General features: G+C 37.2%; 1 protein-coding gene across 6 annotated transcripts in view; it reads right to left on the bottom strand.

Moving 5' to 3' along the window:
* COL24A1 (collagen type XXIV alpha 1 chain) overlaps positions 1–23,401 on the bottom strand; it is a 150,412-nt gene that overhangs the window by 48,924 nt on the left and 78,087 nt on the right. For all 6 annotated transcript variants that reach the window (XR_003498782.2, XM_027463007.2, XM_027463008.2 and 3 more), the window contains exons 20-26: positions 23,155–23,208; positions 19,073–19,126; positions 17,635–17,679; positions 12,511–12,564; positions 11,396–11,440; positions 2,307–2,360; positions 453–506 (exon numbers count right to left, since the gene is read on the bottom strand). Coding sequence is in view for 5 of the 6 variants with exons in the window: in XM_027463007.2 (XP_027318808.2) it covers positions 453–506; positions 2,307–2,360; positions 11,396–11,440; positions 12,511–12,564; positions 17,635–17,679; positions 19,073–19,126; positions 23,155–23,208 (360 nt within the window). In the remaining variant the exon portion in view is untranslated. The remainder of the gene's footprint in view (positions 1–452; positions 507–2,306; positions 2,361–11,395; positions 11,441–12,510; positions 12,565–17,634; positions 17,680–19,072; positions 19,127–23,154; positions 23,209–23,401) is intronic.

Below are 23,401 nucleotides of genomic sequence, written 5' to 3'. Positions count from 1 at the left end.
TTGCATCCTGATTTAGGACCAGTGGTGCTGTCAGAAAGTCAGTCCTCCCACCAGGGTGGTACCCATGGGCTGTCTGGGTACTTCTGTGCAGCAGAATTAAGAGGTTACTAGCCTGCCTCCTAGAATAACTTGCGTTACCCCAGCACATGTAATAAATTGTTCGTTTACTTTCCTTCCTTTATTTCTCTCTCCTTTCAATACAGTGTGTTTTATTTTTACTCCAAGTCTGCTGAAAGCTATTTTCAAAAACAGTTGTTTTGCTGCTTCATTCAGCAGATCACTCAGAAAGCATTAAAGCTGCTAATGAAGCTCCTGGGGAATGATGCATCATAAATACTACTCTTTTCTATAAGGCTTGCACAGTCAGAAGGGTGAGAATTTATCACTGTTTTGGAAAGTAGATTGCCACTATAAGTAGCGTAAATATGGATTCTACATTACTTGTGACTTACCGTGACACCTTTCTCTCCAGGAGGACCTACTGGTCCTGGACCGCCTCGCTCTCCCTTTAATGAAAAATTAAAAAGAAAATAACAGTGAGTGCTCTGTCCCATGTCCATTGTTATGGACATATTCTTGTTGGATATACTGTCAACAAGGCTAACCTGCACTAACAATGTAACAGTGATAACAGTGATGCAAAAAGACTTGTATCAGATTATAGTTCATAATCTATAAGCAACTTGATTGCTCAAGGAAACAACTACATGCTGAGCGTAATACCACCACTGGTATAGGGACTGCTCTTCAGGAACAGAAGCTTTTTTTTTTTTCTTTTCCATAAATGATAAAATTGAGTTGGTGTGTCTTCCCTTTTCTTAGATGACCAGAGAATGGATTCGGTACTACTTCAGTCTCCGTGAACTGCTGCTGGCAGATCCCTTGTCTCTGTTGCATGTACCACATTCTTTAACTCATAAACCTTGCCACGGAAAACAAAACAAAAAAATACATTCCCGTCTACCTCATTTCTTCAATACGTATTGGGAAAAACAGAGATCTAAGAGCAAGGCAGCAGCAGAATCAATTGGAGTAGGTGGAGTAAAAATGGTCTCATTCTTGTGTTGCAAATGTTTTCATTTGTTATTCACTTCACATCCAGCCCAAGTTCTATGCCCATAGATTTTTTCTATTGCAAAGATGACACTTCTATTACAGCATTATCACTATGTCATATATAATACCTGTATTCATTACATACTTTAAAGGCACATTTCTTTAAAATAACTGTGCTCAAAGTACATTCATCATTTAAAACCACATAGCACTTCTGCACCACAGTATTTAATACATAAAAGAGGAAGATGAATTCTACAGAACAAGCATGGTAATGAAAATAATTATTGTACCACGAAGAAGATTGCTTCCATTTGCTGATAGATTAGCCTTTTTCTCTCTTCCCTCCCCTCCTACTTAAACTAGCAGCAGTATCCCAAGGTAATCTTTGTTGGGTAAAATGTAATTACGAAAAACAAGAATCCTTTGATGCTGAATTCTAAGACGATATAGCGATTAAAACCATATGACAGTTTTCTAAATTTTTAGTTTAAAGAAACAGTGCTTTCCACTGATGTATTTCTGTTCATATATTATATAAACTGACAATAAAAAATTATCATCAGATTTTCATGGGTGCTCAAATAAATTGCAAAGACTTTTACAATGAGATCTCTTTAAATAGCAGCCACCAGTCCAGGTGAAATAATTCAGCCCCGCAGGGCAGGAATAAAAATGGTGCTGGATCATTCCAACAATTATGTTTTTATTATAATTGAAGCTGACATGCAGTCCCGTAATAGTTTCCTGTTTTTGAGTTTTAAAATATTTCACCTAAATAAAACCATGTCAAATATGCTTAAGCTATTTATACTGTTCTAGTCAGGTTGCCTGCCAAACTTTGCTTTCATAAACACAACTGTTACTGCACAGCAGACAAAACTAACAACGTTGCCTTCATTACTCAGTTAATGCATACAGCCAAATTTTATCTTTTTACATTCATCTCTTAACTACATAGCAGGGCTTAATCAGCAATTATCGAATACACCAAGTATAATTTATGCCAGTTTTGTGAACCAATAGCAGTGGATGGTAAAGCAAGTGTCATGACATGAACAAGGTATCGAATCTATCAACAATCTGTCAGATTTGATATCTTACCATTTAATACATCCCTGTTCTCTGAAATAGCCACACAAATACTAGCTTTTTCTGGGGACAGTAAATGATCTGTCACCAATATTTTATCTCCTCAATGATTTTTAACTCCGATTTTTGCTGCTAAACAGTCAGATACATTTTTCTACCTTTTCACCAAGGTTTCCAGATGGCCCAGTTTCTCCAGGTAAGCCTGCTGATCCCTGCAATAAAAAGTAAGGAGAATTATTAGTGCAATGTCCAAGTTCATGGCTGGCACATCCCCAAAAACCTGGCAGTGGAGCATGGTACAGTTCTTCATCCCTGAGAATTACTGGTCTCTTTGTCTAAGGGCTCATGGGAGGAAGTGATGATTGCACAACCTAACCTGGCTTACAGTCCAGGCAAGAGGATCACTGCATTTAGACTCATCAACAATAAGTGGCTACTTATAGAAATTGCATTAATTTAATGATACCATGCCACCATCTAGGTCTGCCTCTGAAGTCAATCTCGCAGTGCTAGAAGCTTTGCAAACATAAAATTAAAGGTAGTAATTGCTCTGCTAGCCCTTGTGTCTAACCACAAAGTTCAAGGTGAATAAATTCAGTAGAATCAAGTAAAAGACAGTCAAAAATGATATTGGATGAGGTGTTGCCAGAATTTCCCTTTAACTGTCGTAGCCCTGAACACCTTTGAGATCAGAGCCTTCCAGCCCTTTTAAAAAGGGAATAAAACTTCTCTCCTGAGACTCTCCCACAAATTTCCACTGTGTAGAACAGAACCACCACATGGAATGGGAAACAAGGTATGAAGTACCTTTAACAATCTTATTCCCAGTGCTTGCAATAACTCCGCTATTATCAAACTAAGAAATAGAAAATAAGTTATAGTGCAAGGCCCCAGCTATGAAAAGTATGGAGCGCTGAGCTTGAAGAAAAATAGGTGTCCAGAGTATAATGAATGAATACACACGAAAGATGACAGAAACGTGGAAGCTCCTAGAAGTCCATAATACACAACTGGCTTATCTGTAACACTCTGAAGGGCACTGTACAAACAAAACAGCAATTCACAGTTTGGCATTGCTGTCTCTACACATGTAGAAATGTACTGGCTTAACTAGCACTGGACTGGCACTAAAGCGAGTTGTTTTGTGTTTGTTGTTGTTGTTGTTGTTGGTTTGTTTTTATTTTTAACATGATTTCTATGTTCCCTAGAACAGTTATATTCTTTTCATAAGCCTAGTATAATAGTGTTTGTGGTGGTTGTTTTTTTTTCCCATAGAATTCATTTCATATCAGAAAGACATTTCAGTCTGAGAATTGTCTTTGAAAATAAATACATTTTTCAGCTCTTTACCTGTATAATTTCAGCACAGTTCAGCCTCAAGTACTTTAGCATGACAGGTGCAAAGTAACTAAGGCTTCAGGATTGCTTTTTATTTTCTTCATTTTTTTTTTTTGAACTACTAGCTACTCTGGAAATCTCATAGTTTAAATTATTGCAATGATCCACTGAGATAGCCATCTTTGAGGTTGATAACACTAGCACAAATAAGTTTGTGGAAGAGCTAAACAGACAAACAGGCACCTCAATGGATGTTGGAGTAACGTATTGTATGTCTGAACTTGTGTATTATGTGTCAGTCTAAGACGTCTCTTGGCAGCTGTTAAAGATTTGTTCTGGTGATACTGGCACTAAGGCAATGCTCAGAGGTCACTGGCAGAAACGAGGGACTTCGTGACTAACTTTGAGAACGAGAGCTACCACTGCTGCCATGATTCACAACTGACAATGCGCCTTAATATGAAGCAGAGATCTGTGAGACAAAGAATTACCCTGTACTCTTGCTCATCAAGATGAGGGCTGTAAAGGTCTGGTTTCGAAAGGCTGAAGACTAATCACTTTGATTTTCTTATTCCAGAAAGGGAGTAAGATGTAATCAGAGCCAAGATGTAACTCAAGACCTGTTCTCTCTCCACAGAGACACTCCTGAGTGCCCAGTCAATGCCACGCTGTTTAGAGGGCTGAAGATGCCAATTGGAAAGATGGGTAGCTGTGCCCCATCTGCGTGCAGAGAAATATTTACTATAAAGCCCCTGATCAAGTCCCCTTTTCAATCCAGAAGTATTGTGTTTCTCAATAAGTTGCTCTGGTGTGAGAGAGAAGGAATGACTAGGAAGCAGCAACTGTGAACATGCTATTTTGTTACCCAGCACATTAGTCTTAGCCTACAATGCCTTCCAGAGTGAGGACTAAAGTTGGCTATGAAGCATAAAGTTTTCTACATTATGTAGAAACTAATGTTTCTACATAAAGAAACATTAGTTTCTTTCAAAAGAAACTAATTAAATAAAGAAAATTCACAGTAGAAACACTAAAAGAAAGTAGGTTGTTGTGGTGATAAAAAGAAGGAAAAGAAATGTTGTGTGACAGGAAGTGGATACATATGGAAAGCAAAACAATACTGAACAAGAACTGAAGCTAAAGAAATTGGAAAAGCAATAGGGACTTCAGGAGGAATAAAGGAGAAAATTCATGACAGATTAACTAAACCCTCTTTCACTTCTCCATCCAAAAACAGAGATCAAGTGCCCAAGACTGAGACAACGCTAGGGCAGGTACCAGCAGAAGCAAGAGAGAAAAAAGTTTACCTAGGAATATCATTTTCGTTTTCAAAATAATTAGTAGCATACAGTGAAGAGAAAGTGCAATCAGAAAGAAAAGCATCCTGTTCCATTAATATATTAGCCATGAAGTGATGTTTTCCCTATGGACTGTCTTTAAGATCACGTGGCTCCTTAAACATCAGTTTTGGGTTGGTTTGTTATAGAAACAAGCCACTAAGACTGGGATGAAGTTTCAACCCTCTTTCCTTCTTATGTAAGAGGATGAACACACTCCAAGGCACATTTGTTGAGTCAGTGTCTTCCAGAATCCCTTCAATCCTTTGTGAATCCGTGGTGGACTCCGAAAATCAAATCAAAAGTAAACCAAAAAAAAACAACCTTGAAACGTTTAAAAAATCATCATAGTTTTAAACCTAATTAAAAAAAAAAAGTCAAACTTTCACTTACAAAGATATATGTAAAACTCTACAATGACAATAACAGCATTTTAGAAACCTTCTTGACAGAAGCATTTTCATGGAAAATCAGAGAACAGATATCACAATTAACACATGTCTAAGACAGACAAAACATCTTGCCAGCACATATGCTCCATGTTAGAAACTGGACTGTAGCTGAATAATTGAAAACACACAGAATACTTAATGAAAACCCAAGTTTGGAGTAATCCATTGAAAAGCTTGGTAGTGAGGAATGAATATTTAGCTGATTCCAAAAGTTCCTGTGGAAGCAGTTGCATATCAGGTTGTATGCTAACACAATCTTCTGTCTTAAGTGAAAACTTTCCAATCCAACATCATTTCATGAAGAATTCAGCATTTTCAAATATCCTCATTCTGTATTCTTTTAATGAGATTTCACAAGTAAATTTTAAATTTCATTTTTCCACATTAACTTTGTTCTTTGAAATTCTTTTGAGTATTTTTAATCAATTTTCATTAAAATCTACCCTTAACCTGTGCATTCTACTTCCCTCCATATCCAGCAAGGTCATCACCTCTGTCTGCTCATTTCATTTCCCACTTAAACATTTCTTGAGAGCCCATCAGCTTCATACTGCATGAGGGACTTTATGACACATACAAAAAAGCAGATGAGCAATCATTACGGTTTGAATTTAACAGATCAAAACTTATTTAACAATGCTTGAAGATTCACATAACTACCTCTGTTAAAATAAAAGCCAAGAACAATGGGAAGAAGAAGGAAGAATGGGTGCTCTAACAGTCAGCTTCTACTAGTTCATACTCAGCTGATATATAGAAAAATACCTCTACAACTCAGAATAAAAAATAAGTTTTAAGAAATAAATATTAATCTAAGCTCAGTTTTACTAGCCAGACGTAACAGTACCTAAAAGTATTTTTAAAACTGACCTATCTGAACCCTGGTACCATATGCACTAATTCTGGATCACCCTTGTAACAGCTGTGACCTTGATTAGGCCTGGACACAGATGAGGAAGAAAGCCTGACAAAGGGTTTATGCTGGCTGCTATTTGGGCTTCATATAATCTGTAGTAGAAAAAAATGTAGCTGATCTGTCAGGAAGGAGGTGTTGTGGACAGTTAATACCAGCTCTGGGATTAAAAAAAACAACAACACAAAACCAAAAATCCTAACATTTGCTAGTCATAGTTTTCTGGTAAATCTCTATTGGTCCAGTGCTTTCATGCAGCTCTGTTAGTGATCTGACCAAAATTAGTATATTGTCAAACCACAGACAGGCTTTTGAAACCAAAAGACTTGCAGTAACGCCTTTGTGTAGAACATCTGCTCACTGCTGTACCTGTACCAGGTACGAACTAAATGGAGCAGCTGTTAATATCCTTAGAGAAGCATTATCCTCTTCCTTATAGGTAAGAGTAACCTGAAATTTTAAAAGAAAGCCCTGTCTCCAGACTACTAAGAAAGGTGAATAATGTTATAACCAATCAATAAACTGGGAAAACAGTTCACCTAGTTACTGTCCAGTTTTAAGAGGGTTTTCTCTGATTCTGTGATTCTTCTAGGCCAATTTTTTTTTTTTTTTTTTTTTGATGTCATGCACAACCTGGGTACAAACTGACTGCATCACAGGAAAACTAAATTCTGCACTTGTACCTTGCCTCAAAATTAGAAACCACAGACATTTCTACTCATAAAGAACTCCACGGGCCAAGCAAGGGCTGAACGTCTGTAATGGAGTTGGTATGGAAAAATTGGAAATAGCTTCCACTTAGTTATGCAGAGTGCCCTGGTCTGAGTAAACGCTAATATTACCAAACAGTAATGTGGCCCTGACAAGCAACTCTTAAGTTCAGATGAGTTCAGTTTTGTGCCACAAAAACTACACAATTAATCATTTTCTTAAATCATCCCTGACTCTACACGTATAACACAGACAGGTCATTGGTGTGAGATGCTCAAAGCAACATGGTTTCAAACACTTGCTCTCCATCACTGATAAAAGAATACAAAATCCAACTGCATATGTCAGTGAAGTGATCTTTTCCTCCCCCCGACCTAAGGGCAATTTTCTTAGTAGCTGAAGTGGTTGTTTCCTTTGGCATGGCTTCCAAAAGATTTTGTCTCATCAGCAGTGTAAATTTGCTCTAACTGCTGACTGTTACTTTTCACTATCTTAACTGATTCCTCTTCAATTGCACCTATTGATTGTAAAGTATCTGACTATCTTACAGCAAAGGAAAGCCCTGGATCCCACTCAGCTTTGGGCTCTCTTCAGCCAAGCAGTACCACCTGAACCTACCCACCTACCCTCCCCTTGAAACAGGGCAGATGCTGTAGCCAGACTAATTTTTATTTTATTTCTTTTTAACTGCAGAACTCAGTCTGAAGTCTGATCTTAGGAACATTCCTGCTAGTATTAAAATGTGTGTCATTTTTAAGCTTATGAGCACACTGAACATTTTGTAAATTTAGCCTACACAGTTTCCACTCTGGACAAGCATCCAGAAATACTTCTGCAGAAGCATGCTCTAAAGAGTCAGCAGCTTCATGTGACCTAACAGATGGTGGACAATATGACAGCTAGTCTATTGACAGAGTGCATTTCAGCACATATCCCATCTTAATAGACTGAACAATAAAGCATTATGCTCCAGTCTCCCACTGTTGAAACTTTCCTGCTTGTGCACAGTTTCCATCTGTATTCTTCCAAGCTGATATTAAGCAGTACTTGACTATTAACAGACAGATTAGTTAAAGACACAAGATGGATCTTACTGGGAAAAGCAGAAGAATAGAAAGAAACAGAAGAAAAATATTGGTGTAGCCATTTGGTACCAGTAGCAGGCACATGCTTCTTGTCATAATTCCTTAGGAATTTAGCATTTACAGGACTTATTTTAAAATTGTTTCTTTTGACAGAATATTCATGAAATGCATGTTTTTTTTTAGAGAATTGGAATGCTGTGATGGATTTCCCAGTACTAAAAACTACTGTAGTATACTTCAGCTGTGGGCTTTAAAGTTTACATCATTTTCTGTAATTTGAAGAACTCAGTTAATGAAGACCATGAATAAATATCAATAGATAAGCCCCCCAAAAAAGGAAGAAACCATAAACACAGTAAGTCCAATGGCTAATAACATACTACCAACTTTTTAGTAATCTCGTTTTCCCTTTGTCTTTACTGTTAAATAATTTACAATTACTATACAATTTATTTAGTGTTATTTGTACAAATCTTGTTTGTATTTGGTGTCACCAAGCATCTGATAACACAGGCTTGATAAGGTATCAATAAGGATGGATGCCTTACTCTACTTAGGGAGTTTGGATTCTCTCTGCACACCACGGACAAAAAATTACTGCAAACAGAAGCTAGTGAGAAACTGGAAATAAAAACTGCATCCAAAGTGTACAGAAGTGAGTATTTTGCTTCAGGAATCACATCTGGAAAAACATTTTCTGCTAGTGCTTTTCATTTACTTAGGCAAGGCTTAACTATTATAGATTACAGTGGGGAATAAAATGAAGGGATTTTGAAAGGCCTTTCTTGAGTTGTGCTGAATGTGTTTGAAGGGCTCTCTCCTGCCTTAGGTGTTTTATCATAAGCTGAACAAAGAGATAGTATATATTGCCCTCCAAAAGAACAGATACAAAGTGGACATTAGTCCTCTGCTGCCAGTTAATTAAGGTAATGCAACAGGATCAAGGGCCAATGAATCTCATTTGAGTAAAATACATTTACATAAAACAGAAGACATTCTAAAATTCACAAGTAAAAGTAAAGAGACAATGGCTGGCGAATGACGTCAGTTTGCAGGTATCATATCATCCTCTATTATATGCAAACTGTCCAAACAGCAAGTATGCGAAGTGTAAATGACGGGCCATAATTATGTTTATTTATAACACTGTACAGGGCTGCAATAACCCTTCTTTGGGAATAAAGAATATTTTATTTTATTCTTGCAGCTTGTTCCTGACTGCAGTTAGGTAGGTAGGTCGTTTTATTACTCATAACCGTAACATATAATAATGGATTATACATTTTGGCTACTCAATTTCACATTTGTATTAGAATGGAGCTCACTTTGCAGTGATTATTACGTACACACAAAGCATCTGAGTTGTGGAAAATGTGTGCACTGAACTCAAGTTCACTGAGGAGCTAAACAAAGCCTATGAAAAATTCAGAATCTTAAGGTTAAGTAACTTCTGTGACTGTTTTATGTGCTATTTAGATAGTGAATTGAGTCTAGCTTTGTTTTATTTTGAGGATTTTGATGCACGTGGCATGGAAAAACCAAGTAAATGATACTGATTTTTCCTAACTTCTTACAGGCTGAAAAAATCAAATTTGTGTAATAAAACCTTCATTTTGCACACTGTTGGAAAAATGAAGTGTAATGTTGGCAGAGAAATGCTGTTTATGCAGACAGATTATATTACTGTGTCTCAGTACACAGTCACTCCATAACAGCAACATAGCATTATGATGTCCCACCCACTCTTCTCTACCATAATATTGTCAATCCCCAATACTCATCTGTTTGCCCTAATCATTCAGCAACATTAAAAACTAAACAAACAATTTTCCAAATTGTATCACAAGGAAAGAAAGCCACTGTTTTCCAACTCTAATTACAATCTAAAAAAAGAGAATGTTTTGCTATGTGTATAAATTGCTGAATAAAGCTATGGATCAAGCTGCTGCTAAGTATACTTGCCACATTCAGAGAGATGCTGGCTTTTGAATGGACCTTATATGACATTATCAGTACCTGTCTAAGCAGATATTTTAAATGCTGACTGAGGGTTAAGTTTCTCAAACCCCTTTCTTGGGATATGTCCAGAGGAGCCGGGATTTGACTTAGAAGTAATTCTGAAAATTTCAGCAGTAACCAAGCATTTCATGAGCTTGGAGGTATGTCTGCCTGGTATTTTGCAGACAATGGGGAGCTCACTTTGACTGCAGTCTAAGTTGAACAGTTTACATGAACAGGACAGTTCTGAGTCCAAACCAGCGTATGGTATCTCACTTTGGGATGCATTAACTCAACAAACAAAATCAATTTAGTCACGTTCACACAAACTCTCAGTAACTCAACTATTGGGTTAACCAACTCACACCTGCTAGTAATTCCCAGACTGAAGTCAAAAATACAAAAGGGCATGGGATGAAATACAGCAGGGAGAATTGCAAAGCAGCATGTGTAAGTGGTAATTAACTGAAAAAAAAAAAAAAAACCAACAAAAAAACAACACCTAAAATGGAAAAACTGAGAAAGATAACTTTACAAAACAGAAGATTGGAGACTGTGGATCACAAGCTGAACAACACACTATTGCAAAAAGTGGGGTGTATACACAAACATATAGCTTGTAAGAAGCAATTTTTCCTTTCTGCTCAGCTGTCTCAACAGCTTGGGCAATACCCTGTAGTCATAGATGAGTTAGAAACAGGTTACAGGAGAGTAAGGTGATCTAAATTATCTAGAAAACATGAAAGGCTAAGTGACTTAGGACACTTTAGCCTGAAGAGAGAGAACGAAGGAGAGACGCAGTAAGAGCTATCATTTGCATAAGGTTGTTTCAAGCAGAAGAGGGTCAGTTTACACAATTGGAGGAACTTCAAAACAGAGAAACCCTAGGCTGCCTGCAGGTCATGGAGCCTTTGTCCTTGGAGACTTCTAATAACCGGTTTGCCAAGCATTTGTCAGACTTGATATAACTGATTCTGCCCAGGCACATGGACTACATGTCAACTCAAGGTCACCTTGAGCTCTGTGATTTTACAGAGGACAGACAAAACTAGTCTGCTAAACACATCTCAGGCTAAATGTAGCCTCTCAAATCATTTCACTGGAAAAGAATTGGTCATTCATTTACTTGAACATGCTTTGGAAGATCACTACAACTACCTGTAACGTTCACTCAACCTATTAAGACAAAAAAAAAAATTAACTCTGGCAAATATTTCAAATGAGGATTTTTTTTTTTTAATAGCATTATTCTGAAAGACCACAAAAATTATACCTGACATCTTATAGATTCAAAGGAAAAACAAACATTTACTTTGAGAAAAAAAATTAAAAAGTTACTGCAAAAAATTACTCATTCAACTCTCAAATGAGCATGGAATTAAAATTAAAATCTGAAAGAGAATTCAAGCTTACTGCTTCACCAGTTTTTCCAGTGTTTCCTTGGTCTCCTTGTTCTCCCTGTTAAATAGAGAAAACAGATGATGCAGTTCATTAGAGAAGTAATTTCTTTCATATGTGTATATTAAAGTTCTTTTTTTCCTAAGAGACACTCTATTTTCTAAATTACAGCTGCAAATTATAACTTTAAAAAATAAAATTAAGCAACCAGCAAAAGAAAAATAAATATTGCCATTGGCTAATTTTAATTTTATAAAAAGATGTAAGTTTTGTCCTACAGTATTTATAAGTTGCCCGTAAAAATGAAAGCTGTGTATTAAGGGCTCACTAAACACATTAAGTCAGCAAATGCTGTAAACAAAAGATATAATTTTAATTGAAATCTTCTTTGCAAATATAATTGCCTTCATTATTTTACAGTTGCTTCAGAAGTCAAATGTTACCTGTGTACTATACAACTTCTACTACTTTACAAAATATTCTATTAGGAAAATTAACATTTTAATTGTATTTTTAATAAATGCTTTTTTTTTGTCCAGAAACTCTGTATTCAAACTTGAAGGATTAAATGAATTAATTCTGTTCTTAATAATGCTGCCAGCCAAGTAGCATTTTGCTATGCATTTTACAGGTGAAAGCTGGGTGCGTATGTGGCATGAATTACCTGTCTTTGACTATAATCCTGGTGCCCTGATGAAAAGTGCTTTAAAGTGATTTGGGAATTGTTTGCTTAGATTGCCACACAGCATTGAGAAATTTTGCTACCACAAGCTCCTCTTTCGAATCGTAGCACTCCTCCTTCCCCTGCCTCCCCAAGTTCTGCCAGCACAGGAACTGCCCTTGGTCCCTTGATGCCCCCAGGTCCAGTACCCCTTAAATCTTTCTGCAGCTAAACCTCTCTTTAGCAGGGGCTATCTTTTTACATACATCTCTTAGACGTGCATAATTTTCTTTTCCAAAATGAATCTTGTGAGAAAGCAGAGTTACCAGTATGATATACATTTGTATTATATAAAAGCATGTATAACTCTCATTCTTTCACCGGCACATCACTGTACGTTGGACTGTGTAAGTGTACACAGCTGATACTCCAAACACATGTTCATTCCATAAATAAAAGCAGCATTTACCTTTAAACCTTCTGGTCCAGGGTCACCTACATAACCTTTCTGTCCTGGCCTTCCCTAAAATAAATAGAAAGAAATATTAAAAATATTTAATGTCATCCTCATTTCTGTGTTTACCAGAATACATGTATTAAAAAGTGTACAGTTTAAAATTTAATACCTCTGTTTGAAGTCAGTGTATTTATAAACTTAAGTCTGAAAGCACTATTAATTATTACAGCCCGCATTAGCACAGAAAGCAGAATCTGTATTAACTCTCAGTTAACACTAAGAAAAAGTCACAATCCAAGAATCAAACACTTCATATTTCAATTTTAAAGCCAAAAGAGACAAAAGATAAGGTCATGTTCTATCCTGGCTAATTTCAGCAGAACAGGGAGTAACAGTAACACAATTTGATCTTTAGACTTTAGGGACTGGTGTCATACATGTAACAGTCCTTCCTCAATGAGACAAAGTCAACTCGAATAGCTTTTCCTATGTTTACCAAATTAATTATTTTAAACCTCATTTCTCTCCACTATCATTTCTCTGCTAGTAGATCTGGGTGTTATGATACTCTGTCAATGACATAACATTACCTGAAAGAAATACAAGACCAATGTGAGCAGAAGGACATGAATTGAAGAGTTCCTTGAGAAATTTTCAAAAATACATCCCTCCTTTTGTTGTGACAGAACCACAAAGGCATAAAAATTGAAATACTTTTCTCCTGAATTTTCAGTTAGATGTTTATAGCTTACTATGTCTCACTTTTAAGAGGTTATTTTTATTTCAGGCAGTCTTTACTGCCTATACAATCTAAAACATGACCTATAAATTTGGTATATTAACAGCGTAGCCCTGTCTAGACAAACTTTTTCCATCAGCTCTGAGGCAAAAGCCTTGCTCCAAAAGTAAAGGTCCAATAGGCTGGAGCTGGCTCTTCAGCAAGCTGTTAATGAAACTGATGAAATGTGACAATTGGAGAAGGAAAATAAACACGTTTTAATTATTCAGCATCCAGAAAATGCAGATTTCTGCTAAAAGGAAATTATCAGCCATTAGACCATATGTTTGTTCCTGCAGACTTTTTTTTTGTTTTTGTTTTTCAATCAGACTGTGATGAGAGCTTTCCTTTCCATATTGGGTGTCCTGAGACAGAAGTGATCAAAGCAGCAGACACCAAAGAAGTTCCTTCAAAAAAGTTGTGATTTTTGCATTTGACTCCTTTGCTCTGGCTTCTTTGTGCCTGTTTTTCAGAGCAGAATGTTAGCTTCTGGGCATCTCAGAAATTCTCTATTAATTATTTTAATAATATTAAAATGTTATTAACTTAGTAGGTTTTGTGACTTCTCATATTAATCCTATTTCTCTCTCATTCTCTCTGTGATTTCATGCCCGAATGACTTCATTTTGTTCTCCAAGTTCCAACAAGTCTCAGTGCGTTAGGAACAGGCTTTTGTTTTAGCAATGGATTAGCACATGACACATCCCGGAGAGGGGGAGAGGAGACCGTGAAGACTTATTCTGAGAGATTCCAGTAAAGCAAGTCATGTCTTTCCACAGTGCTTAGCAAAGAACAAGCAATGTGCTTCTGCAGGTTCCTACATGCTCTTTTTTACTACTACGCTGTAAAGAATGCGAAGGTCTCTGTGGTGAGCAGGCTGTAACACAGGAATGTTTGAAATGGAATTCCTAGAAAGAGAACGAGTGGCCACTATTAACTACCTAGATGATTTATTTCAGTCCAGTCAGACCTGAATTGCAGTTACAGCTTGTAAAGCTTTCTTGGCTGTACTACCCCAATTACGTACTAACTTTGAAGGACACATGGCAGATGCAAGTTGGTTAGAGGATGGAACAAGTGGATTTAACTGGTAAAGTCGTTTGAAATGCACAGATTTGGCTCTCAGCAGGAATGCAATACAATTGTAAATTACACGTGGAGGAAATTACACAGAAGGTTAGGCTAGGGATGGCTGCTTTTCCACTTGCTAACCCCTAAGAAAATTACTCTTCCAGGGCAGTGTGATCCCAAAGGGAATGTGTTTCCTAAAATATTAACTGAAAGTTCCTTTCAGGAAACAGCAACCACCTGTGCTTCTTCTCACCTCACAATGGGTTGAATACAGGCTTGGGTATTTTAATATAAATCTCTCTCATTATCACTCCATTCCCATCCTTCCTCCACAAGCACCTCACATGCCCTCAATCCTCAGGAAGACACAAGTGGCTTTCAGGAAATACTGCACTGGGGAGTGGGGTACTTCTGAGAGCACTTCCCCAGCCTTCAGGAAGAACTGCTCATCTAATGACTGTAAGATATCAGCTTCTGTTCTGCACATCTCAGAAATATCAACTTGCAGCAACATTTTACGTTTTGGTTTATAACAATTGCCCCTCTTCAAAAGCATTTTCTGCTCCTATGATGAAGATAACAAAAAACGCTTTCACTAACAGCTGACTACAGACAACTACAGTGTTAACATTTGGAAAGCTTTTGAGAAAAAGTTTATTATGAAGGAACTTAATAAACACAGGCATTTCTTTAATGTTGCATCTACTGAATTTTCACAGGACAAATAAACAAATGCTAAAAAAAAAAAACACAACATATTTTGATTTATAAGGATACATTTAAGAGAATGCAAGTATTTGACACTGGAGTAGAACAGATGGGAAGTCCTGTGACCAAATTCAGTTCAAAAATCCCTTTCAGCCAAACAGGCTGAACTCTGTGGAACCTGAGACATCCCAAGTAAGCAGGGAAGCATCCTCAGTTTTGACTCCAGCTTTGAGACATATGCGAATTCTTTCCAAACCTGGGACCTGGAGCACAGGTTCATATTTACCTTCTGCTCCTTTAGAGAATGATCTATTTTGCTGGCAGCATCTGTCAGGTGGGAACAGAGGTTTTTGGTGTCATGTACGTTTTTTTTGGTTTTTGTTTGTTTTTAAGTAATTGTTAGGAACAAGTGGGGAGGATGGCTGGTAAGGGGAAACGAGAAGAAACTGTATTGCTGCCTGCTTGGTGCATGCCTAAACCTGACCTTGGGGCTGAACGCTTTTACCTGAAAACTACACAGTCAGGAGATGATGAATTCCAGAAAAACTAGAAATTATCTCCATTACTGTTCAATAGAAAGCTGGAATAGTTTTCATAAAGATAATCAGAGGTTTAAAATATATAATCTACATGGATACTTTACTGAGTTTAGAGAAAACTGAAGAAAGTGAGGATAACAGCTGCTGAAAGGGGGAGTAAACTACTGATATCTGTACCTATACGTCTGTAGGACAGGAAATCAGGTCGTAGTGAGAAAAACAGGTGAAACTTTCTGTCTAAAAGGCCAGACATTAGAAAATGTGTCAGTAAAACAAGCAAGCACTGAAGCAGATTGCCAGAGAGAATGAGGAATCCCTGACCCCTGGGGGCTGCAAATAATAAGTAAGAAACATCTGCCTAGAAAGGCAGAGCTGACAGCACCTTGGGGCCCCAAGCATGGCTTGAGAAGTTCCTTCAGGTCCCTCTTTGAGACCTCCCCTGCCTCCTTGGATACTTAATTAGTTCACTGAAGACAAACACAACAACACAGCTTTGACTGCATTTACTTTCAAATGTGTTTTAAACTTCCTTCAATGAACCTGGAAATTAAGCCTATGTAAATCAAATGAATGTAATCAATCGCAATCAAGAGAACATGACTTAGAAAGATGGATGTGTTCCAGAGTTAACTGATTAGGTCCCATTAAACTATGTATAATCGAACAACTTCATGACTAGGACTTTCTCTCCAACGAGCATGCTGTCTGCATTACAAGCGGGAGGGAAGAAGCAAGGACAAGCAGCGTTCAGGGAGGCAGTGAGGAGAAACTGGCCTGGAGTCGTGAAACAGCTCGAGCCAACAGAAGCTGTAGAATCCAGGCGAGAACAGATGGGCCCCGGGATGAGGGGAAAACAGGCAGGGCTCCACACCAAGCAAAATTCTCATTTCCCCTACCTCTCATTTCAGGAGGGAACATTAGCCAAGAAGCTACTCAAAAACGTCTGGAGACAGCAACCCAGGGGCCCACCACAGATCCACACATTCTTCTCTCAGCAGCTTGTAGTGAGAGAGAAACCACGGAACCATAAGACATGCCAACGGTATACACATTTCCCATTGAGAGAAATCAAAACCAAATTAATTTAGGTCAAACTGACCCAAAAGAGATTAAAAATATATTTCTACTTGCTGGGCTACACAGAAAGTTTTCTTCTTGGGTCACTTTGACACCAGCTGATGGTGGCCAGTGCATGCATGGTGATGCAGAGAATGTGACCATTGGTGTCTGACTGCCTGTGAGTCACCCGCTGCTGCATCATCTTTCCCAATTGCCATAGTACAACATGGGAGATGCTGTCCAGCCACGAAGCCCTGCCCAAGGAGGAGATTCAAAGCATGATGCAGCCAAAATAAAAATTTCCATGAGGCTCTTGGCAGAAGCTCAGGCAGATGAAACAATATTGAACTGAGACACAAAGTGTTTCAAATTTCTGTTCAATTTTTTTCTGTTTCCTTGTCTAAAAAAAAAAAAAGGTGTTATTTTAATTTTATTATTCATTTTACTTATTTCATGTGGCAAATAAGCTTTTTAATGTTATTTCTAACAGAAAGAAAATTCTCAGCTTTGACTAGCTAATGAACAGGAAAAATGACAGAGGTGTATTCTCTCTAGAACTGGGGAGCAGTAGAAAAGACTGCACTTTTGATTTTTTAAATAAGCTTAAAGTCCCCTAGAACGCCTAGATGCTAATAAATATTCCTAATTAATGAAACTGACGAAGGTAAATTATCTTTTAAAACATATCAGCCCAAACAGCATTGACAATTTTCATCTTTAGTGTTCTCAGCAGTCTACCACAGCAATTAGAGAAAGTTTTCTTAAAGCATCGGTCCCTTGTATCTCTCTCTGCGAGGTGAGTCTCATGCTTGGTTCTTCCTGGATTTTTATATTTTAGTCGATCAGCTGGTTCAGGTTTACAGAATAGTTTTTTCATGAGGTTGCATTTCAACACAGTCACTTCGCACAGTAAATGTATCTTTTAAACCAGTACTTCTGCTAAAAAAAAAAAAAAAAGTCTTCCATAACAAAATTACTTACTCTTGGGCCGACTCCTCCAATAGGTCCATCTGGTCCTACTTCTCCCTGCAAGAAATCAGGACTTCAATAATCTTCATGCAAAGACTAGCTTAAAAAATAAATCTGTAGACAACTGATTTTACTTATTATGTCACATTACGTTTGCTTCATATGCGTACACATGGGTCTGACAGAAGCACTGTAAGAGAGACTAATCTGATTTCACTTAAATTCTTTAGCCAGAAAGTCATGCTGTATGTCACCACCAGAAGTGGCCAGAAAGGCCATTGAACTATTGATATCTTCCTTCACAGCAGTATCTTCATGATTCTGAGCAAGGGGAGACCCAGCAGTGATGGGTCAACCTCTCTGTCTGCCCAATATGATTACTTGTAGCAACATTTCACACTTCCTAACTACAAGAACAGTAGGAACATTCTTGTTCTTTTCCTCCATTTGGCTATGGTACAGCCACTAAGTTAGTCAAGCCATTTAGGCAGGGCTTATCCCCATCTTTTCTTGGGAATGGAGGGAGACTACAGGGTCAGGCTTGTCAGGTGTATAGTAGAAGAAATGAGACACTGTGCCTGTGCTGCATAGTGCACTGATATAGCTATGCATAATAAGGGACTCCAGTGTTAATTCTTCAGGGTTGACTCCTTATACACGTATATCAAAGCATGGATTTGTATCAGTGCCATACCAGGAGCTCATGCTGTTATTTAACAGTTATCTGATCATCCTGAATGTGTAAGATTTTCTCCAGCTTTTGGAGGAAGTGGCTTACAACCTTCTCAATTCCAAAAAAAAAAAATACATAGCAAAGGAATTAAGAAACACTATCTGCAGCTTCCTGGCTGCTAACTGAATGGATCATTTTGTGATTGTTAACTTTTAATCATTCAATATCTGTCATTAACGTCATAAGTAGCCTGCTTAATTATGAAGACTAAAGGTCTATTCTCAGACTCGTTGATTAAATAATTTCTAATGTTAACTATTTTCAGCCTAACAGACATGAGTTTTCATTTTTATTGTGATGAATTAAGAATACCTAATAAACTTGTAAGACGAAATGTTGCCTTCCTTCCCCTTCAATTAATAAAGGTCTCAATGATCACTTAAATGTATCTAAGATATTGTCATTAAGTTCATATTTGCTATCTATCTCTACACTCACCCCTGCTGTCTGCCTGCTTACCAAAAAGATGCATGTCAGACTCTGAACCCTTTGAGACTCCACTGAAATTACTTAAATTATGAAATGGACGCATGGCCCTGTAACACCACTAAAGTCTCTTTGCAAATAACAAAATACAGCCAAAATAAAAAAAAAATAAATACTGAAATCTTGCATGACAACACCATAAATACCTAATCATTACTGTTTAGCCCTCCTCCTCCTCTTCACATTTTACTTTAAACTATCTGTTGATCAAATAGTTTTTTTAAATCTTACCTCAACTCCTTTGGGTCCCTGTGGCCCTGGAGGCCCTCGGTCACCCAGAAGTCCCTGAAAATCCGAACACACACACACACACACACACACACACACACACACACACACACACACACAGTGAGATCTTACATCAACTAACAAACATATTGGTATAGTCTCTTCTCCTCTTAAAAAAACTGGGCACAAGTGTAAAACTGAGTAAGCAGACCTCCTTAAATACTACTGTCCATTTCCCTTAGGAAGCTAAGAGAATATGCAGAAGAATTTTATTATGTGCTGGAAAGCTGGGTATCTTACAAACTTCAACTATATTAATTTTTCTGAAATTATTATTTTGACTTTTTGAAAAGTAAATATTGGAGCTCTCAAATCAACAATTTCTCTTTTTGAGGACAACGCATGCCATCATATTAACATCAGAGATCTATAAGAGGTGCATTGGTTCTGCTTTAATTTGGGTAATCTTTAGTATAACATCTGATGACAACATTGCAATGGAAATGAACTAGAAAGTGAGTTTAAACTACCACCTTGTCCAAAACTACTTGTGATTTTCAGCCCTTTCTTTTCTGTCAGAATTATATTCAGCTTCTCCAAGATGAAGGACCTTGGCCTCTGCCAACTCTGAGTTTTTATGACTGTTTACAGCAATGTTTTCAAAAGTTTGTTAAAATGAATTAGCAGTTAGCAGTGTGTAAAAAATCTCAGTAATCCAAATTACAAAGGTAGTAATTGGGTATAGCACTTGTTGACCAGGCATAGGACATTTTTTATTTATTTTGTTTTATTTTTTTAAAATATCTATACATCTGTGTAAACATATTATTAATGTTCTTGGAAGCAGGGATTAACAATATCAGATAAAGCAAGAATAAAGACACCGATGATTAGCCTCTGAAGAAAGTCATGGTGGGAAAGTTCCAAGTGTAAGCCTTATTAATTGCTTAATAATAAAGCTGAAGTCTAGACTGAAGATGCAGGCATTCATGCAGTAACAGTTTACTCAGCACACAAAGTAAAACAGAACAGAAAACTGAACAGGCCATCTCAAGGTCCATAGGCCACCATCACACTAGGAAAGACGAGGGTGAAGAGCTGTTGTTCGATGTACCACAGAAAACATGCTTATGGCTTTTAGTAGCACAGAAGCAATAGTTCTGTGTAGGTAGTCAAGAAATGGTCATTTTATTCTAATAGCAAAGCACAATAGGAGATACGATTTTCAGTACAATGTAGTCGCACCATGAAAATGTTAACAACACTGCTACTCTTGCACTGCACTTAACTGGATCTGCAAAAAAGTCCCAGACTGTACAACTGATATTAGGGCTAAATGAAATTTCCACCTCCCCTTTTAGGTTTCAGACAGTGAACAGAAATTGAAGGTAGTTATCAGACATGTGCCAAAGTGTCTGGAAAAAATCTGTGGAGTCAAACAGTGTATTCCATATTTCACATACATAGCTTTGCAGATGATCATCTCTTCCAAAAACAGTGGAACTCCTAATAGCCACTTGTATTAAGCATGCTATCCAAACAAACATAAGCAAGCAAGACTGAAGTTCTCAGCTACTTCCATGGTACAAATGCACATTACTGGAGAAACAACAGCTGTGATCAACATACGCTGTCTTTTCCTCCCATTTTTCTCAGTTACAGAGCATAAATACTTATAATAACATACAAAACAAACTAAATTGTTTCAGAACTTCTCAAACTTTTTTTTTCCCCCTGTTAAATAAGCAGTGGATTGAGATCAAACACCTTCTAAAATATTGCTTCCAAACTGAGTAATGTGCTGTAGACCAGATGGTGTAATAAATCACTTGAACATTATTTCAGAGAGGTTATTTTTGCTGATTACAGCACTAATTTAGGGAAAAATCAATAATTCAGAAGTTCTACTGGTATTTAGAGATGGCTGATCATGCTTATAGAGCTTAAACTTTCCAGCAAGAAGCTGAATTTCTCCCACACCAACTACTAAGAAATAAAAGTTTACCCTGCTTTTTTTTTTTTTTTTTTAATGAAAACTGGGTATTGCTTCTGAGGAAGCATAAAACAAAACAAAACAGAAAAGAGCAGCATAGTGAAAACAGTTTTCTAAAAATAGAAAGATGGAGGATTTTTTTTTAAGCTGTAGTCAACACAAGGCAGCTGGGAATCCTGAAAAACAAACACTTCTAGTGTGCAGATTTTCTCTTATGTTCTAGGAGCAATTTAAGAATTTTTCCAGTTCTTCCATCTCAAATGTAAGCCATCAATTTTCCCTGATTAGAACACACTGTCTAAGCTTTGTCTCTAAGAGCAAATGTGCAAGAGACCAGTGAATCCTACTCTGCTATGTAACTTTTGTCATTGGAATGCATAATCTTAAATAAACATTGTTGGCTACCTTTTATTTTTTTCCCTGTTGGAATTTGGATGAAAAACTAATAGATTGCTAAGATATGTGTTAAATATTGACCCAATTCTATCAAAAACATCTAATTTAACATGTTGGATATAACATGGAAACATACAATCTCAATTATTGAAGAATCTGGGTAGCAGAGCAGGGATAAGGTCTCAGAGCATTCATGTATCAATGTGGAGGATTATATCTGATTTGTAGCTCAAAAACTGTTGACTCTCTTCTATCTCCTTTAGATTCTGGACACAATCTATCACCAAATTTTTAAGTCCCTTGATATTTCATCATTCTCAGAAACACAAGACCAACTGCTACTGCAGTGGTCTGATAATCGCTCGTATTTAAAGCTCCGTGTTCTATATTGTCTTAAGCAACCTGCTGCAGAATTTCACAACTTTCCTGATGAAAAATCTTCTCATCTGCATCTGTTTATTTATGGACAATTCTAATGTTGTTCTTGAAGCAAGAATAGTTCATGTCCATGGTTCTGCATAGTTCTTCTGCCTCCCCACAAATTCTGCCCTCCGCTTCACTTACAAAGCTCAGAAAGGCCCTTTGCTTTGGTAGGATAAACAAACTGTCTCAGAATACAGTAATCTGAGTAACCTTTTCGGCATCTATTCCCATTTGAGTCCTGGAATACAAATGCCCAGAACTCTGTGGACTACTTAGATAAAGCCTTCTCATGCTTTGTACAGTAGCATTAACATGACACCTTCCCTCCTGCATTCTAGAATTTCACTCATTTTTAACAGCCTTTTAATGCTTCCTTTCAAGGAGATCTGGCAGTGGCTTTCCTTCTACTGCCAGCTGCAAAGCTCTAAGTTTACAGTAGGATTTATTGTTTTAATCCCTGCATGCATCAGTCTTAAGTAACAGAAGTGGGGTGAACTGGTGCAAAGTGCAGTTTTTAAGACTATCTAAAAGTGCTCAACTTCATTTCATATACAAATTTAATACCAGCACTCTTGTGCCCATTTATTAATGAAAATATTACTTAGGGATATTCCCTACTACTATATTAACTACTAAGTTAGGAACATTATTGGTCCTTTCAACAAGATGCAGTCTACCTTTAGGCACTATGCAATCATCTCTCCTTTGGGTTAATTTCTGACCCACCTGCATTTTTTGGTATTCATCTCTACCTCCTCCATTTTAGGAAAAAAATAATGTGTTTTTACTCAAAGCGTCATTGAAACCTCTGTATGAATTTTTGCTAAGCTTGGTTTACAACATTAGTCTGCTAAGTAACGCTATATTATTTAACCTGGCATGTGATCTTTGTCCATTTTTCTGTAACCTTAGCTACTATTTCTATCAAAATTTGTTTAAAAAAATCATATTAGCTGAGGTTTTAAAGGTCTGCATGCCTTTGACAAGGACTATTTTTAATATTTGTGATATATATGTTACTTTCTAGCTACACAGTGCTTTCTCCAAATTTCCTTGTACTTGCCATTACAAGCTTCCATCTAACACAGTAATTACCCTTATAACTGTGTGGACAGCATTAAACATTAAATTAACTTCCTCATACATACACCTGGGGCAAAGTATTTGTATTTTGACAGATTATCTTACCGTAATACCAATGTCCATCTCTCAGTTTTTCCTCAGACTTATGCTGATTAGCTATTACTGTGAATAAGTTTTCATACAGTCTTACCTTGGGACCTTCAGGGCCGTTTAATCCAGGTACACCAATATCTCCTGGAAAACCCTAAATAAATCAGACAGACAAATGATTTATACCCTAGGAATGTTTCCAATGTACTTGTTCTGATTCTGTCCTTTCATTTAACAAACTTGAATCACAGAAGCAAGAACTAAATTTGTTCTACCATTCCCCAAATGTCAAAATACATTAAGTACCCTTGAAAGGCTTGGGTAAGTGACGGATTTTAGGCAGCTTT

Source organism: Anas platyrhynchos, chromosome 8 (assembly GCF_047663525.1).
Source record: "Anas platyrhynchos isolate ZD024472 breed Pekin duck chromosome 8, IASCAAS_PekinDuck_T2T, whole genome shotgun sequence".
Lineage (NCBI taxonomy): Eukaryota > Metazoa > Chordata > Aves > Anseriformes > Anatidae > Anas > Anas platyrhynchos.
This window is presented reverse-complemented; position numbering and strand designations above follow the sequence as displayed.